This window comes from Anas acuta, chromosome 17 (assembly GCF_963932015.1).
Source record: "Anas acuta chromosome 17, bAnaAcu1.1, whole genome shotgun sequence".
NCBI lineage: Eukaryota > Metazoa > Chordata > Aves > Anseriformes > Anatidae > Anas > Anas acuta.
Window position 1 is genome coordinate 2,454,446 of NC_088995.1, and position 18,850 is coordinate 2,473,295.

The 18,850-nt window shown below is 39.6% G+C and overlaps 1 protein-coding gene across 7 annotated transcripts in view; it reads left to right on the forward strand.

The window, feature by feature from the left end:
- CLIP1 (CAP-Gly domain containing linker protein 1) overlaps positions 1-18,850 on the forward strand; it is a 65,832-nt gene that overhangs the window by 13,358 nt on the left and 33,624 nt on the right. For all 7 annotated transcript variants that reach the window (XM_068654130.1, XM_068654131.1, XM_068654132.1 and 4 more), the window contains exons 4-8: positions 11,296-11,420; positions 12,473-12,689; positions 15,948-16,145; positions 16,540-16,643; positions 18,447-18,507. In XM_068654130.1, the coding sequence (XP_068510231.1) occupies positions 11,296-11,420; positions 12,473-12,689; positions 15,948-16,145; positions 16,540-16,643; positions 18,447-18,507 (705 nt within the window). The remainder of the gene's footprint in view (positions 1-11,295; positions 11,421-12,472; positions 12,690-15,947; positions 16,146-16,539; positions 16,644-18,446; positions 18,508-18,850) is intronic.

Consider the following 18,850-nt stretch of genomic DNA (forward strand, 5'->3'; position numbering starts at 1 on the left):
GCAGTGCCAAGACAAAATGGTTAATTTGGCAATCTCTATTTTGTTATGTTTTGCCAGTGTTTGCTCAAGACCAGATGTTTTTATTAACCTATACTCAGCTTGTCTTTCTAGAACTGCAATCCTACTACATAAAATCTGAGCTCGTTAGATTTCCATGCATCTCTCTTTCCCTATTCAGGGCTGTATCTTTAGAAAGCTAACAGTTAGTAATTGATTGTTCCCTTGAGTAGTGATAGGCAGCGACAGAAGTAGTCACATAATGCCACTGATCACCCAGGATTTACGTGTTCTGTTGGTGATGTGCCATGTTACTTGGCTGCCCTTCATAAATTCAGAACCATAAATGCTTCTGCTGATGGATCACTGTCATCCTTTTAAAAGGGAGCTAAGTTTTGTTAAACTTTTTTTTTTTTTTTTGAATAATTGTATTGTGTACCTTTCATGTTTGGATCGATATTATATGGGCTGGTATGTGTTTTCTTGTAGAGGCAGCGGGAACGAAGATTTACCATAACAGTCATGGTTTGATGCTAGTAAGGTCCCAAATTCCGTTTAAGTAGAACAGATTAAACTTAGTATTTCGTCCTCTGCTTCCTGTTTGCCTTAAGTCTTCCTGTTGAATCATCAAATGGTAGTTTGAGGTTCCTAGCACAGCATAACAGTGATGCATGTGTGTAATTTACATGCCAGTGTCAGACAGTGTGCAAAGGAATATGAATGTTAAATGGACAGGTTTCTTGTCTGACGGTTTTTAACCCCTCCTGTTGTTGTTTTTTTTTTTGTAAATATTCAAATTTTGGTATTAAGAAAAATGAAATTTTTGATCCCAGGCTAATCTTTTTTAGTAGATCCTAGGCTCTGCTAATTCCTAGTAATAATTCAAATATAAATGTCTTAAGTCTCCAGATCACTGGGAATAATAGAAAAGTTGGCTGAATAATTCATTCATCCACTAGTTTTTTTTTTCCTTGCCACTGAACTCCTTCCTGGCCAGCACCATGGACTGTAGAGCTGGACAGCTAGTGAGGGATTGCTGGAAGCTGGCTTCAGAGCACCAGTTCCTGTAAAAGACCTGCCTGTCACTTACTGTGGCTTGCCTAGGCGATCCATCTCCATCACTGGTACAATTGCAACTGGACTGCTCTGTGGCATGTCATTTGTTTTTCATTTATACTGGCAGCAGGAGCTTTCCAGTAATGTTACGCAAGGTGAGAGGCTTTATGGCATTTGTACTTCCCACCTCAGCACAGGATTTCCCCTCTGAGCCTTGAGACACTGCAGTCTGACCGCCCTGCTGCTACTAACTAAATGCTGCTTCCCTTCCTCACTGCTTGCACTGACTGCTATTGAATACTCAGTGAAGGTCCTTAGTAATATGCCGTGCTGGTTAGATACGTGGGGAAAACAACTGCTGAGAATTGCAGCTTGAAAACAGTGAGCCTCCAGCAGTGCAGGATTGCAGTTCAGCAGAACAATGAATTCATGATAGACAAAAGCTCATTTGGGAGTCTTATTAAAATACTTAACTGGAAAAGTATGTCCTCAAGGGCAAATTCATATACGGGTAAGGCACAGCTCATTAGCTAAGATTACATTCTAGAATGGACTTCAGATGTGGCTCAACTTTGTTGATCTTTGTGTGTGATCTAGGGTGGGGAGTGTAGCCCTGGAGTATTTCAATCTGGTAGTTTTTTTCCTCTAACTTTGATTTTTAAATGTATTTAATAGGAGTTATCTTAAATTGATCTGTTCAAATTTTTAGTTAGGAACTGACTGGGTCTCAGTGGTACCTTCAACAATAAAAGCTAAATGATAGCGTGGTTGGTTTTTTTTTTCCTGCCTCATCTGGGTTATCAGGAAACAAGAGGCCATTCTGGCAGATGTTTAAGTGCCAGAGAAATGCGTTTACCAATTCACATCTCTCCTCGGCTTTTTCTGCATTACAAAAAAGTTGACCTAGGCTTGCTGAACCTGAAATGCTGTGTTCAAAGCATTTCAGGCTTGACAAATTAGCATTTCCCAGCAGCTAAGCTTTGTTGGAACATTTTTCAGTTCCTACTGAAATGTTAGTCCTGTTCCCCTGGAAGAAGAGAAGCTGTAAACTCTTCACGATTGCTTTTGCTTTGTGTCACAACAAGTTACTGCATCAAGTGTTCATAGCTAGCGGTGTGGGAATGAGGTAGCTTGGTTAAAGGCTGTATGTGCAAAGAGATCCTGAAGAGCTGATTAAGGCTCTAGTGCATGGTGTTTGTTGTTTTGCGGGGATGGAAAAAATGTCTTATTTCCTCATTCCTTTGATGTCTCCATTTGTTTCACCAGTCTTTGGTGCACTTAGAATTCCCTAATCCTACATGGTCCCATATTTAGAGTCACTCCCAAACTCTCATGGCAAAACAACTATGGCTTTAAAATATGAGATATTTAGTAGGAAAGGAAGTTTCCAATGTTAGGTATCTATTTCTGCTTTAATTAGGTAGAAAGAAAGGAGTCGTGGAGGATCTTCCATTAATTCAAATACCATTAGGAAGAGTAGTGGTGACACACAAACTGTTTGGGATGCTCAATCAGATGGTTGTCAGGGAAAAGAAATTCCCTGGTAGAAAACAAGTGGAGTTGTGGGGTGATCACCTACGTATTCTCGAATGCTTGCCAGCTTGGAGTGTTCCGTGTTAGGTTGTGCAAAACGACGCAATACTTGTGGAGATGAAAAGATTCAGGAGGCAAAGCTTTACACTGATGTGCAGGCTTGCTTTTCCAGGGGACAGAACACGTTTTTCCAAGAGGCCTGGCATGCTTAAACAAACAAACAAAAAAGTTTCCTTAACATGAAAACAGGCAGTGCTGAAAGGTATATATGTCTGCTGAGTCAAGTTGCTGTGTTTTCTAACTTCTGTTCCCTGAGATTCTGGAGGAGTCAAAGCAAAACAAAAGCAAATCAAACTACGTTGAGTGAATGCACGAGCTGAAGCAATAAACCCCAACAAGGATGTTCCGCAGCAGCAGGAGACATCCCTTAGATTTCTATAATTTACTCCTTCTCAGAGATGATCAGGTCAGAAGAGTGCACAAGCTCTCTGCTGGCTTGGAAATCTTCTTCAGATCCCAGTGTATCTGAGCCAAACTCACCAAGCCTGCACTTAATTGCCTGGCTGACTCAAAGCTGAGCAGTAGTTTTCCTTTCACTAACAAGTATGATGAAATACTTTATGTTCATATGCAGAAACGCTGAAAAAAACAGGGAGATAAGGTACATATTTAAAGAACTGTGGTTTCTGACACGTAACTCATTGTTATTCAACTTTTCATTTGTTGTATTGATGTATAACTTATGGGAAAAATAGCTGAATCAAAGGAAAAGCTATTAACGCAAAGCATAATTAAATAGCTCTGTCTTAACCATAATTTCCACTCTTAACATCTAAAGTATGTTCTTGGATCTGGATGTGATTTAGTTGTTAGAGAGAGGACATTAACTCTGGGCAGTCTGATCTCATACTTGGGGGTTGCTGTAACGTACGAAATGTCTTTGGGGAAATCCACACTTCCTTCATTGCATCGGTCCAGCCTCTCCGGGGTTAATGACAGCGCAGTCCAAAGTTTAACACAGCCAGAGCTGATTTGCCTACTGAAAATGAGGCTGCAATTTTAGTGTTTTAAAGCTAGTATAAATAGGAATTCCTATGCAGAGAGAGTGGTCCTGACCTCTCTTGTCTGCTCCCTTCTTGTGCCAGTGGAGGTGTTGTCACCAGGTAGTAAAGCAGGTAGGGAAAGAAAAGGCCTAGCTGTGAACTGATTCCGTAAACAAATTGCTGTCAGGCTCAGCTGGTTTCTGTTTCCTGCTCCAGTCGCAGCCAGAGAAGCTGTTTGCCCTAGCATTGCAAACACTTATGATAGAAGAGCCCCATGCAAAGTTGGTTTAAACAAACAAACAAAGAAAACCAAAACCCAACCTGTTGAAATAAAACGGGGAAACCCGCTTTGTGGGACAGTTGTTGCACCTCCTAAAGGTTAAAGCAGCTTTGAGAGCATCTTAGGCTTTTTGCTGGATGGACCAGATGCTGTATTTGTAAATAAATAAATATATAAACATCTTATCAACCTAAAGGGCCTTAGCCTTCTCAGAGGATTAAAGTGCTTTCATTCATTTAACTGGTTACAGCTTCACCATGGTCTGCCAAATCTGATGCTTCTGGAGCTGAGCTGGAAAGCTGTAACTTGGGCCTCTGTCCATATGTTCCCTCACAAAAGGCTACAAAATAGATTGATAGGCATCTGCTGAGGGGGCCTTTTTGCAACGTTATTCTCTACGCATGAATAACATCTAATTTCTTTTTATTGTGTCTGTTTTATGGCGTTTACTGTAAGTTATTTCTCGCTTAGTTATTTCTTATGAAGTTCTTTAGTGTTGCAGAGGCCGATAGGAGATTATTGTCGGATTTGTTTCCACCCATGTAACTTATCTTCAAGTAAACATCGCGTAAGGCTGCCAACTGATTAAACTCCAGCACTCTTAAAGGGGAAAAGATTTCACATGTCGAGAGAAGTTTCTCCCTTTAAAAAACAATCCTGCCTTGCTAATATGGTATTTTTAACTTTTCCATTTTCTAGCTTGTGTAACATTCTGAATAGAAAATTATTTTCTGAGTTTAGCCTATTTAAAAATCTAAAATAGCCCGTATTTAGCTGTTAGAAAAGCAAATATCCATTTGCGTTGCTACAGTTAGAGCAGTGCAAAAACATCTTGCCATAATGCATACAAGGATAGAAAAGGAAGAAAGATTTGGAAGTTACGGGCATGCAATCGTTGTGGCTGTCCCCTCCTGAACCTCACTTGTAATTGCAAATGCACGGCATGCCTAGCTGCTCAGCCAGGCTTTTGCCTTATCCTGGAGCTGAGTTGACTCTAAGGTGTTTAGATGGCTTTGTCATGTTAAGTTAAAGGATCCTCATATTTATGGATGTACACTGAGACAGTGTTTTAGCTATTGTAAAGTATGCATCTATAATGCAGATTAGTTTGTGAAATGGCTGCTGCAGCAAGGAATATGAGAATATAGCTGAAGGACAGAGGGTGAAGCCTGGCTGTAATTCATTGTCTTGGTGATTTTTCTCTGAACGAACTGCAGCTTTCCTTTTGTGCTAGCTTTAAGCAATGTTCAGGACGTGTCGTTACCTGTCTGCTTATGGGTGAATAAGATGTTAAATTTATATCATCTGTGCAGCAAGGTGCCAAGTCGTGTCTAATCGTGAGTTCTTTGGTTTTGGCAGCTCCTTATTTAACTACATTGCAAGTGAGTTATTGTGACCAAACGGCCATAACAGGCGACTTCCCGCAGTCGTGGTAAGGGTTTGTTCGTGTAAGGCTGAACTTTTTGTGCGTGTGGGCTCTGTCTCCCTTCCCCTCCCCTGCCTTCCCCAAGGAGTGACATCCAGGAACACGTTGTCCTTGGTCTTCTCTGCACAGGATGGGCGAAGGAACAGTTTATTTATTTACTTACTGGAGTCTTGGCCTTTGCTTTTTTCGTGGTGGCAAATTCACAGGTGACTTTTGTAGTATGCAATTGCTTGTTAGATTTTTATATGACTTCCTTTGTGAATAACTGGACTGCAGGAATTGAGCCTTGAGAGCAGATCGTGTTTAATTATTAAATTGGTTTCTTCTGGCAGTGGAGGGTTGTGTGATAACTCCCTATCCATGTGAGTGTCTTATTGCACATTAGCTCTGTTGTCTGCTTTGGCCTTGGTTTTGAACTTTACCTAGCTACAGCCAAATCTGATAGAAAAGTAGGGGTTTCAAATATAACTCCTTACAAGTTTGATGAAAACAGATAATCAAGTTTTTTGGAGCTTCGCTGTACCTCCACAGATTTTTGCATGTCAGAGAATCTGCATGAGCAAGGTCTTGTCTAAATGCTGTTCTCATCAAATGTAGCAGCTGCAGTCACTCTTACATTTTTAGATAGCAGTCACTCGAGCATGATATCCAGTGCCACAGGAAAAGCAGCATCATTAATCCTGCTATTCACAGAATTGCTGGTTTGAAAGATCTGAGTCACAGAAGTAGGTTTAAAGTCTGGTAGGTACTCCAGCACTCTTCCAGTTGTGCCTTGATCAAGTGCCTGATGTTACTCAGATATTTTGAAAAGAAATATGATGAGCTGGAAAAGTAGAAACTAAACTGTCCAATATCAGACAAAAAAGGGGAAGGGGAAGCAAAACTGACAGAGCTGATGTCGTGTCAGTGCTATTCAGCACTTTGATTGTTGCTCTGGAAGTAATTGTAAATCCATCCTGATAAACCTCTGGATGGTCAGAGAGGTAAATAACAATGTGTGGAGCAGTCCAGAGGCACTTGTTTCATCCCCACAGCCCAAGCTGTTGGTTGCATTTTGCATTTGATGGCAGTGTGTGCAAGCATAAGGAGAAGATAAGCTGTGTCACAGCCACGGGGAGCTCCCTCCTGGGGGGGACAGCAGCTCTGGAAGATCCAGGAGCCAAAGGTACCGAAAAGGAGTTCATGGTTCGATGCTGTGGCAAAAGGACTGATGAGAATATGTGGTCCTCTGAGCAGGGCTGACCGTGCTTCTGGTCACTGCTAGGACATTGTGTAAAGCTACAGCCTTCGTGTTTTGAAAAGCATGTTGGGAACATTGGAGAGGATTCAGAACACAGCTGCAAAATGACTCAAGCTGGAGAACGTAGCTTGCAATAGAAGATCTGGAGAACTCAATCTGTTTTATCTATGAAAGCAAAAGTTGAGGTGGTTGCTTACAGTGCGTGCTCTTGCGTGGTGAATGCTGGTTGCAGGAGAGCTCTGCAGTCCTACATATGAAAGCCTAACGCGAGTCAGTGGCTAGAAGCCACAGTCAAATTGTTTTATTTCAAATTTAAATATGTTTTTAATAATGGAGAGATTAACTATGAAAATAAGCTGCCAGTGGAAGTATGCTTTCTTATGGTTATCAGCTCTGATCTAAAAACATCAACACGTACAGCTCGGTTCAGCGCTGTTACAGGGTTCATTACAGATGTAAGCAGATGAAATGTAAAGACCTCTTTTGGGAGAACCAGAGGAGATGACCTGGTGGTTCCCTCTGGCCTTGTGTGGGTGAAAGATTCAATTAAATACAATTGCTTCTGCCAGCTGGAAATGCTTCCTCTAAAGTTTGAGGAACAGCTGAAAGACGATTCTGAGTAGTAGATCCCAGGTTTTTCAAATGTGTTTGTGAGCCTGGGTGCTTTTTGTTTTGTCAGGTGTTGAGTGTTAGGGATTTGAGTGCTTCTGGAAATGCCCAGCCTCTGTCACAGACACGGAAATATCCTTTTCACCATAAATCAGTCCTCAGGCACAAGGGAGGCAGAGCTTTTCCACTCTGCTCATCCAGCATGAGTAAATGATACTGTTTTGGGGACAAAGTTTCAGAAGTGGATATCCTCTTTTCAAAGAGATTTGTGTTTTTCAGTGAAGGTGGTCTCAAATTTTAGACCATCTCTTTTTTTATTTTTTTTCTGGGTTATTCTGGTTTATTTGTTTCCTCCTTCTGCTTGTCTAGAAATACAGCTCTACACACGCTCTCACAAAGTCTGACATGCTCATGCCAAAGTGCTTTCATCAGGAAGTTTTTGAAGTTTTTAACCGCTTCAGGTTTACAAACCTGTTTTATTACTTCACTTTGCATGGCAGCAAATTAAGGTGAGCTTAGTATTTGATAAATGGGACTTACTCACTTTTTCCATGTGTTTGACATAACAGTAGTGAATTCCAAACAAATTTCCTCACCTTGCCATGACTGCTAGCCTAACCTAGATACTCTGGTATATTAGTGCTTTGTGTTTTACAGCTTGCCTATACTGAGTGTGATAACATTTTAAAAAGAGGTCTGGCAGTTCTTTTCTCTGCTCCATTATTTCGTGACCTGACTTAGAATGAATGAAGGTCACGGAAAACTGCCTTCTTGGTACTGATGCTCCATTTCTCCATATAGCTTTTAGAAACTTGTGCTGACCCTGTCTCTAAAACCAAAGACTTGGAAAGCTTTTGCTTACAGCTGAGCAAAGCCACAGATAGCTTCATCAATGCCATTAGCACTTTACTGCCGTGGTGTACTCCGATTCCTACTATCGGTAAGGATAAACATGTCAGTGTTTGCAGAAGCCAGAACTGTAGTAGCTGGTGATTCAAAGAAGCTTGATTAGGTCTGGGGAAAAAAAATAAAAAATTAAAAAAAATCTTTGGCATTCTTCCTTGCGTCTTGTTTTAAAATAAGCCTGGTACCATGGTTACAAGACCAGTCACATGGCTCTTCTCCTGGGATCTCACGTTGCGCATCCCCATATGTTCCTGGGACATGAATTTGTCCTCGTGCTCCCTCCCACCGGGCCCTGGGCTGGGGTCCCGTGTGCATCCCCCGTGCCCTCAGCAGCAGCTCCAGCCAGGACCAGCCCTTGCCAAGGCTCCTCTTCCGATCGCCTCCTGCGGGGAGTTGGATGCCGTATCTTCCAAATCAGTGCCATACATTTTTTACCTAAGAGTGGAAGGTGAGCAGGGCCAAGGTATGAACCGAGAAGGAATGCGTGTTCTGCACCCAAGGTTAACCCGTGTTTTCCTAGAGCTGGCTCTATGGGCTGAGAGGTTTATTTCCAGTTTGAGTTGGTGGGAACAGCCTACAAACATTTTTCCCTGTCTTTGGGAGCCTTTGCACCTAATTATCCCTTTTCACTAGTGGCTTCAGATAGCTCTGTCATGCTTTCCCCAGGCACCTTTCTCTGGAAAGTCTTTTATTTATCTATTTTATTTTTTTAGTAGTTGACCTGCCACAAAACCACAATAAGCTTCCTGGCCACTTCTGCAAAAGTTGCTGAGGAATCCCTCTGTGCAACAGCGAGCCTGACTATTGTCTGCGAGGGGATGCTCCTTATCTGGGCTATTGTTTTAGGTTTCCTGCCTCATTTCTTTAATGGGTTCTTTCTGGCCTCCTTTGCTTTAACTCTGTTTATTCAGGCAGAGAACAGTACAAAACCGACCAGTGAAACAGTACACACAGAGCTAAACAGTCTTTCTTTTCACCTAAAGATTATCCCAAATTTAACTTGTTCGTTAAAAGCAAACAAAACAAAACAAAAAGAAAACTTGCTAGAAAGGGAATGACAAGGACAACTTGCAGGCCTAGGTACCCCTGACAGCACACACATGCATGTTTTTCCCTCGCACTGTTCAGTTAAACGTTATTTATACTTACGTTTATGGTATTTATCCTCTAGAAAAAGTAGGTTATGTATGAGGGTGAATAACGTGTGGGCTTCAGGGATAGCTTTTCCCACAAAATACTTTGAAAAAAACAATATTAGGTCTTCCCTCTTCATCCCTGTGCTCTGGAGGGTTAGAGGAGATCTGGATTCCAGGGGACTGTTTTGGTCACTTTGGTCAGTTTCCTTTCCAAGGCAGTACTCTTGCCTTTTTTTCTTCCTTTTTTTTTTTTTTTTTTTTTGAGAGAGAGGGGATGTTTGTCTGTTCTCTGCCAAGAACACCAAATACCAAACATTCTACTTCTACTAGTTACTATATTAGGCTGCCTCATGCCTCATGATAACAGTAAACTTTGTGTATTTTTATTCCATGGAGAACGATTTGCTATGGCAAGACGTAAATGTAATCCGCAGGTTAAGTCTTGTTTCAAGATCTCTAATGACAGAAGAAAAGGGGGCTTCCACTTTAAACAGGGATGAAAAATATCTGCTTTTCCCGTTTCAGTAAGATCAAAGGGGTTAATTATTCTTCCTTGGTTTTCTGAGGCTTTAAGTGTGTGGATTAGGATTTTCTTACCATCAGCTGAAGCCTTGGATCTCTAACAGAGCTGTCAGCTCTGTGCAGTTGATGAACTAGGAGCTAGAGCACAAATGTGTGTCATCTAACTTAGTACTTTGAGGACACTTAGTGCTTTCATGCAAGCTAATGTACTCCATTTCCAGGCTCCTCACACTTAACCTCTTGTGCGAACACTTCTCAAATGTATTAAAATGAATTATCTAGTGTACTGCAATCATGCACCCTAATTGATGGCACAAGAAGCCTGTTGTTCTCTGGTTACCCTGGGAAGCTCCCCACAAGGAATACAATGTCTAATGGAAAAATTACATAAAGTCCTAACATACTTTTCAGCACATAAAAAGGAAAATTACAGTCTTTGTGTTAGCAGGTTACTGCTAACTTTCTGCTAAGGCTGTGAAATAAATTCCTCATCGTATAATGAGTGCTGGAAAATACAAGTGAAAAAACAACAGTCCTGAAAACATCCACACTGAATCCAGTGACCCTCCTGAAGAGGTAGTTTCCATCAACATTTGCTTGTTTTCTTGGTGCTGGAGACAGGCTGAACAGATTTCCACACCAACAGGGCACAGCATATTGTCATTCTGACCTACAAGAATCCTGCAGCTCTGGCTCGTGGCCCTTCTTGGCAAACGTCAGTCCCACTGAACACCTTTTGCTTCTTCACCTAATTTAATTCCTTCCTCCTCTGGGAGTTATAAAACATGGCAAGTAAGTGGAACAGGATCAAGATGGCTGTAAAGATGTAGGATTTTAAGTTTGAAAGCAAATCATTTCTAATCTTCCATTTAGAGCTATTAAAAAAAAAAAAATCAAGAAAATGATTCTACCCCTCCATGAGAATTCAAATAGTTGTTTGCATCTACAGTTTTGCAGTGCTTTGCATTATGTAAATTCTCCCAAGTGCAAGAGCATTGTGCTGTGTAGTTTCTGAATTATTCCTTATAGAAAATCCGACTTTTTTCTCATTGAATTTCTTTTACTTTTCCTCACAGAATTAGAATAAAAAATAAGAATCCCTTAGAAAGCATTTGTTGCTGACTGAAGTTTGTGTGAAAATATAATACAGATCCTATTGCATTCAGTTTGCTGGTTATTCTGTGTCTTGCTGAATATCTTGTTAATCATAAAGCCTTATCAAGTCATCCAATAGAGTTGTGGCCTCAATCTTGACAAACTTTTCCCAAATACCAAACTGGACAGAATTAAATGCTAGAGAAAGGTTTTGTTGTTTCTGTTCTTTTGTTTTGGTTTGGTTTTTTTCCTCTTCTGCAAACAATTTAGTTGTGAAGATTCGTTCAAGGTATTAAAACAACCCATAGGCAAAAGAATACGCAGCTTGAAATAAGAACTGGTCGCATCATTAATGTGCTTTGTGAACGTGATCATACTGAATGCTTTCCCACTGGATTTTGTATTTTATTTGGAAATGCAGTAAATACAGCTGTGTGTCTTATTGCTTCAAGGTTGGTGGAACAAAAGCTGGAGTTGTGCGTTTCTTGGGAGAAACCGACTTTGCTAAAGGAGAGTGGTGTGGAGTAGAACTGGATGAACCTCTTGGAAAGAATGATGGAGCTGTTGCTGGAACAAGGTTAGTTTGTCATCAGATAGACACCTTAAAGATCTTGCGTATCTCTGTTTTGCTCTGTCTTTTTAACATCTTAAATTAAACTTTATATCAAGAGAAGCAGTTAGACTGTAAACCTGGCTGCTGGTGGGAGGGGGATCCTTACACACTGATTTGAATTTTATGACACCTACACATCTCTGAAAGTCTGCATCAGCCCCACGTTCACTGGATTGGTTACTCTCTCCTAACTCCCATGTGAGTTTTATTCATAGACTGATAATGGAAAACACAGTTTTCAGCTTTTTGAACCTCTGCTCGGTTTCCCAGTTTGGAATGAATTCTCAGTTAAGAAAATATCTCTAGGTGTCTAAAAGCTGAATTTAAGGAAAATTTTCCTGCATCGCAGGAACTGAAAGCTCATATAGCCACATTATAAAAACTAGGAGCCATATAGATTCTTCCTTCAATAGGTCATATTTAGAAAATATTAATTCACATCACAAATTATCTTTCTCATGTAGTGTAAAGAACAGTTCTTTAACTCTTTAAAAAGTGTTTCTACAAGGATTGTGCTATTTTAACATGGGTGTTCACAACTTACCATTTTAAAAGGGTTTTGGTTATGTATAACCAAAGATACATATTATGTATAATCAACTATGCATATATGCAATCAAATATATAACTGCTTGATTAAATTATCTGATTTTATTTTTAATTCCTTATCACCTTTGTTGTTGGCAGCTCAGAGGAACATCTGAAAGAGAAAGGATGTGCGTGTTTGAATCTGAATGGAATATGTAGGAAACAGCTCTAGCTCAAGAGTTTTTTTTCTGTTGAATTTCTGAAGTCTGCTGTAATAGTGCTACTGCAGCCTAAAGAAGCTCCCTTTCCAAATCCATTGTTTAAAAAAAAAAGTCTCAACCTAATATAGATGAAGCTGTCACCAGCTGTTACCCTGGCCTTTAATACTGTTAGACTATTTATCTAGAATTCTTTGTGAAACCAGATCGTGTATATGAAAAGACAGAAGTTAATTTAGTACTCTCGTCTGTCTGCTTTGTTTTTCAAAGGTATTTCCAGTGTCAGCCAAAATATGGTTTGTTTGCTCCAGTCCACAAAGTTACAAAGATTGGATTCCCATCGACTACACCAGCAAAAGCAAAGACAACCGTGCGAAAAGTGATCGCGACTCCCACAGCCCTGAAACGTAGTCCGAGTGCATCTTCCCTGAGCTCCCTCAGTTCTGTGGCCTCTTCAGTAAGCAGCAAGCCAAGCCGTACAGGACTAGTAAGCTTCTTTTTCTATTGCATGCTTTACATTCCCAAGGAAGAATCCACGTGGCACTTGCCTGTGATCTACTTGCATAAATTGAGAATAGAACAGATCTTGGGGAGAGTACAATGTACATTTAATTGTGCTCTCTTTTTCATTCAAAGCATGCATGAAGGAAGGAACTCTTAGCTAGCCCTGAAGAGTAGCTGAATATTTGAATATTTAAGCTTACACAGTTAATTCAGGCTAACTGAGTTATTGCAACAAGAAAGGGGCTTGTGATGCCAACAAAATGAAAAGGCATCAATGTTCTCTGACTGAAATCTGTGTTTAGTTGTTAATTTTTCCTAGCACACCACAAATCTCTGTCATATGGGGTTTGTGTTTGAGGATCTGGTTTGCACTAAAGCTTCCATGGCTCAAACTTGTTTCATTAAACAGGAAGCTCCAAATTGTCAAGTTGTAAAAGGGTTTCTTTTACTCTTAAAGAGATGAGTCAGCTGCGAAATATAGAAGTAGCAATCATCAAGTTTTTGCTGACAAGAAGCCTCTTTCTTTTATTTTGGATTTGTTTTTTTAATCCTATGAATTCATAAAGGCAAAATGTTGCAAAGTACAGTGGCTCAGGTGAATTTTAACACAGTACTAATTCCACCTAATACACTTACTATGGATTCTTTTAAAGTTACTCTGTTACATAAATGTCCTAATCTTGGGTTGCAGCAGTAAAACAGATCTTCTGAGAAAGCTGAATTTAAGAAGTCTCTCTTTAAAGGCAGTTAAAAGCACAGAATTTTTTTTTTTTTCTACTATCACCTTTTTTATTATTTTCTTTAAAAACAAACAAAACCCAATGTACATCTGACTGGAAAGAGATCAACTCCCACTGATCTGGGCCTAGTTAGCTTGCATACTGCTCCATTGACAGCAGGTGCAGGACAGGAAGGTGACGTACCGTAGTCCTTCAAAACTGAAGCAGATTACAACTGAACAGAGGTCAATGGTCGATCAGGGCAATGGGGTTAATACCTTATCACAACAAGTGTAAGGGATTTTTATTTGGCACAAATGGAGGGACTTTGTTACTTAACCCATCCTGGAAGCTGCACCTCTCGCTAGGGAGTGCCCCCTAGTTTGAAGCTGTTGCACTCAGTAATGCCTCAGGTTCAGGGAATGCCTGCTCAGGGCAGTTTGTGGGCTGACAGTGAAGTGTTAATGTGGACCTCCATGTTTTATTTGGTATGCTATGATATCCTCAGCAAGAAGAGGGTACAGTTACACAGTGTAAATGTTTACAGTATGTTCACTTGTTTTGCTCTGTGCTGTGCCCCAGGGCTTTTGCATGTTTTGAGCCTTAAAAAATAAAGCTTCCATAACCCATTATTTCTGGAATTAAAATTCCAGCTTTCTTCTAGCTCTGTTCTCAGGCAATGTGAAGATCTGGTTACCATCCAAGTAAAAGGGCTGTCAAAATAATTTTGGCACTTAATTTCTTTAAAAGTTAAGCTGCTGAAGAAACAGGTTTTCCCAAATCTCCCAGCAAACTGTTATTGCTCTGATTTTTAGGAAAAAGTATAATTTATCTGGAATTCATTGGGGTCTTGCATAGTCTTCTCACTTAGTCAGGGCTGTTGCTGTTTTCTTCTTCCTGAAAATCAACTGTCAAAGTAGGTGATCTAATAACTTAATATAGGGCTGGTCTGTTACAATTGGCATTTATTTCCAAGTCTGAAGAAAGTTGTTGCTTCTCTTGAAATCTTTTCAATTCCTTATGTAATCAGAAATTAAGTAAGTTTGACTAGAAGAGCTAGAATTGTTAAAAACCAATGCATTCTGGAGTGAGATGTTCTCCAGAAACTGAAAGGATGACAGACAGCTAATCTAAGCATCAAAGTTGAAAGTTCTGGTTTATTTAGTCCCATACCTTTAAAGTCATTGAATACAATATTTGTAATAGATCAGAGATGTATTGTTCGAGGCAGTAAGTAGACGAGTTAGAATGGTTCTGCAGCAATCCTGGTAACAGAAGGGGAAGCATGTTTTTGTGATGACAGAAGAATACGTCCGTGTTACGCTTTCTCTTGGGGATGTAGTCTAATGCCAGCATTCCAAGCTGTATATGGCAACTGTTCTTCAACATTTTGATCTCTGAAAGGATCATGAGAAAAACATATTCCTATTTTGGGGTAATACCATTAGAGCTAAAGTTTAACACAACAGAAGGATAAATCTTTGTCTATTGCTTTGTTTGTTTTAAATGAGGCTTTAACTGAGATGTCATTCATTTTTAATACTTAGGAAGCAAATTTCTGAGCTGCTAAACATAGGGTCAGTTTTTATAAGCTGTATCAGATTTCTTGATTCAGTTTTTGCTGTTTTCACAACTCTTGCTCACTATTACTACATAATTTCAGTTTATTTACTTTCCCTTCTAGCTCAAAAACTCTTGAGGAAGTAGAAGACAGGGCCATGATGAATTTTCACTGGCACTGGTTCCATTCAGTGGAGCAGAGATCATGCAAGGTCAAGAAAAATCTTAAGGTTCATTTTAGCTATAGTTTTCCAGTTTGATTCATTTTTATCTATTCTCTTTAAAGTTTAATCCTTCAGATTTTTATTTTATTTTTTTCCAGAAGTAATTTAATTCCAAGGATATAAATATATGTTTTAATCAGATACCAAATATACATCTTCACAAGGTTTTAGCTGTAAGGCTGGCTTTTTAAGTCAAGGTAAATGCCTTTGACCCTGAATGTTTTACTCCCATAGTAGGGACATGAAATGCTAGTTGGAGATCCAAAAGCTTTTGATAGAGCATTTGGAAATGTTATGCCTTCGCTGGTGACCCAAGATAATGACTAGGTAACTAGAGTGACAATGTTATTAACTTGCTGTAAAGGTGCCTTTTTTTTTTTTTTAATGCAAAAGGTGCTTAGAAAGCTAATAAGCTAGCCTTTGTGTGAATCTACCAAACCTGCCTTAGACTGAGGCCAGCCTTTTGTTTTCATTTAGCCTTCTGTCTCCTACACACTGCCTACTGATTGCTACAAAACCAACATACTGCATAGGTATGGCCATTGTTGGATTCTAGAAAATGAAGTAATTTAAATGTAAAAGCAAGAAAAATATTTTTCTTTAATAAAAATCCTAAAGGAGAAGGTACAGTAGGTTACAGAAAACGTTTGTTTTACTAACACAATGTTTGTAGAGTCTGGAGATATCCCTGGTTTTTGCTTGATACAGGACGATTTTTAACTTTCTTACTTTGTGAAGTTGACAGAAACATCCTCCCGGTATGCAAGAAAAATTTCTGGTACCACAGCCCTACAGGAGGCACTGAAGGAGAAGCAGCAACATATTGAACAGCTCCTGGCAGAAAGGGACCTGGAGAGGGCAGAAGTTGCAAAAGCAACCAGTCACGTAGGGGAAATAGAGCAAGAATTAGCACTTGTTCGAGATGGACATGATCGGGTAAGATCAATGCTATTGTTCGTACAACAGAGCCTTTAAGACAATTGACTTAATTCCTCAAATTGTATCTTCTTACTGAAAAGGTCTGGGAGCAAGAGGTAGTGTTCCAAAAGTATAATAGTCTATACCTATGAGATCTTCCCTGTGGGAGCTTTAGCTTGGTAAGATAGCAAATCTGTGTAATTTAATGAATTTTGGTTCAACTTCTCTTCATGTGTCAAGAAGCAATGCTTCTTTTTTTTTTTTTTTCTGTTATATGCATATTTGAATATAATATTATTCTCCCTTGGCCTATCACTTTACCAAATTGTGATTACTGAGGTACAGATACATAACCTGGAAACAAATTCATGTATTGTCCAACTTACATGTTGTTCTTATTCCTTCTAATTAGCATGTACTGGAGATGGAAGCAAAAATGGACCAGCTACGAGCTATGGTGGAAGCTGCTGATAGGGAGAAAGTGGAGCTTCTCAATCAGCTTGAGGAAGAGAAAAGGTAACCCAAAATCGTCTTCATTAGTATAACTGATAAAAAACAAACTTTGCACTAAAAGTAAATACTGTAGTAACAAATTTTAATAATGCAGATATGGGCAGTTACTGTACAAAACCATATTACAGTTTCTAAAAATTAATACGAACATAAACTCTTAAATTTAGGGAGGGAGAAGAGCTATAGCTGTATAATACAGCCAAAGAAAATTATACTGTGATGTGTTACAGCTGGAAGAGGGAATTAAATGTTTTTGAGGTATTCTGTGATTGATTAACTACTCAGACTTAGCATATGGCATTCCTTGGGAGACAATCTAAAGTGGACTGTTTGGAGTCTATATTGGAGGCTATATTGGATTCCGAATGCTTTTGTGAGAGTCTATTTGGAAACCCATTGTGAGTCTGCTGTAGGCTTGTGTACTCCCTGGGAATTAGTCAGATGTCAACCTCTCTGAAAGGCTTCCCTACAACTGGAAAACACAGAGAAGATCCAATGGTAAACCCTGGGTAATTCCATTACAGTTTTCATGCTCCCTTTTTTGGGGGGGACCCACTTCTAATGAATTTGCAGAATAAACAGTGCAGTTAGGAATAAAATTATTTGTATAACCTCTACAAAATAATGCAATGTTTTGTTTGTTTGTTTAATTTAATAATAAGTAAAAATAAAAATAATTTTAAAAAGCTTTGCAGCACCTCTGGTAGCCTGGCTGTAAACCTCTTTTCACTGAATGCCAGGTCAGTGGGGGTCTATTTCACCGCAATCCTTCATGGCCTTGAGCTCACCTTCAGCATGTTGCTAAGCAGCATAACAGTGCTGCTGTGTCTGCCTGCTACCCATTAACTGAAGTGACGTCTAACAGCCAGGAAAACATTTCATGGCTTCAGCAGTGTAATATTTCTCCTTCCTCCTAGCCACTCTAGGCTTGTTTACTTTGAAAGCTCCTTGTGATATGTATTCAAGTCAGTCTCAGCAGTAACTTGAAGTCAAATAATCTTTAATCCTCTGTTTCCCAAAGCATAGGGGTGAGACAATCACAAGTTCTTACTGTCCTTTTGTTTCAGACATCTGTCACTTGTAACTCCCTTTGATGTAATGATTTCTACACCTGCCAGCCAAGCTCCAGGCACCAGCATGTGCAATTCAAAGGAAAGAAGGCATGCTTGTCTCTTCCTTTGCCCCATCTTACTATGTTGAAAGGAGGAGATCTGGCCTCTTGTTCATTGGGGCATACTAGATAAAGGGAAGGGAGGAAATAGCTTTTTAAAAATTTTAGGTCAGTTACCATCTTCTCACCTCTATCTTCCCGCTCTAAAACTGCTGTATGAACAAGGCAAGCTGTTATCTGTGTTCCTGCATGCACTCCCAGTCTGTATCTCGCAGTTCATCTTGACAGCTAATAATGTGCTTGTCTATGCTAGACTTTTGATGTGAGTGGACCAGTGCACTACCAGAAAGCTCTTGGGAATCTTGAATGTTTCCTAACTTTCTGTTTCTTAGCTTAATGGCAGAATATGCAGAATGTGTGGAGAAGGGTGAAGGACTAAGAGAAACAACACTGACAAAGGTTTTCTTTTTAACTCCTCAGAAAATTACCAAGTACTTTCTTCATACAGCTGTAGGAAGATGCCTTTGTCAGAGCTTGCTCTTTGAAGGCTGTGTCTTTCCTTCTCACCAATGTTCTTTGTGAAATACTTCTCATGTCTTAATGTTTCTAGCAGTTTGCTGGCAGTTTTCCATTGAAAACAGTTTGAAAGCAGTTTCTTTTAAAGTTATCTGAATTTTAATGAATTATCCCCACAGGAAAGTTGAAGACCTTCAGTTCCGTGTGGAAGAAGAATCCATTACCAAAGGAGACCTAGAGGTAAAATAGCTCCAGCTTTGCAAACACTATATATAGTAGGACACAAAAATGCAACCAGTTCATCCGAATTGGACTGTTCTCTGGAAGATGGTGACAGGAATGATTAAGAGATGCAATCCTGGTCGTAGAGTATGCGAAGCACATCAAAGTACTTTCCATTTCTGCAGTCCCTGAGTAAGCTAACCACCCTGGAATTACGGGATTGCACCTTTAATTCAGTTATACACTTTAGCAAGGGTTCTGCTGTAGAATGGCAATAGTTGTTTAGAATAATTTAATTGAAAACAAATAATTTAAGTGAAAATAATGTAATTGAAAATTAATTTTTGATATTTTATATTAT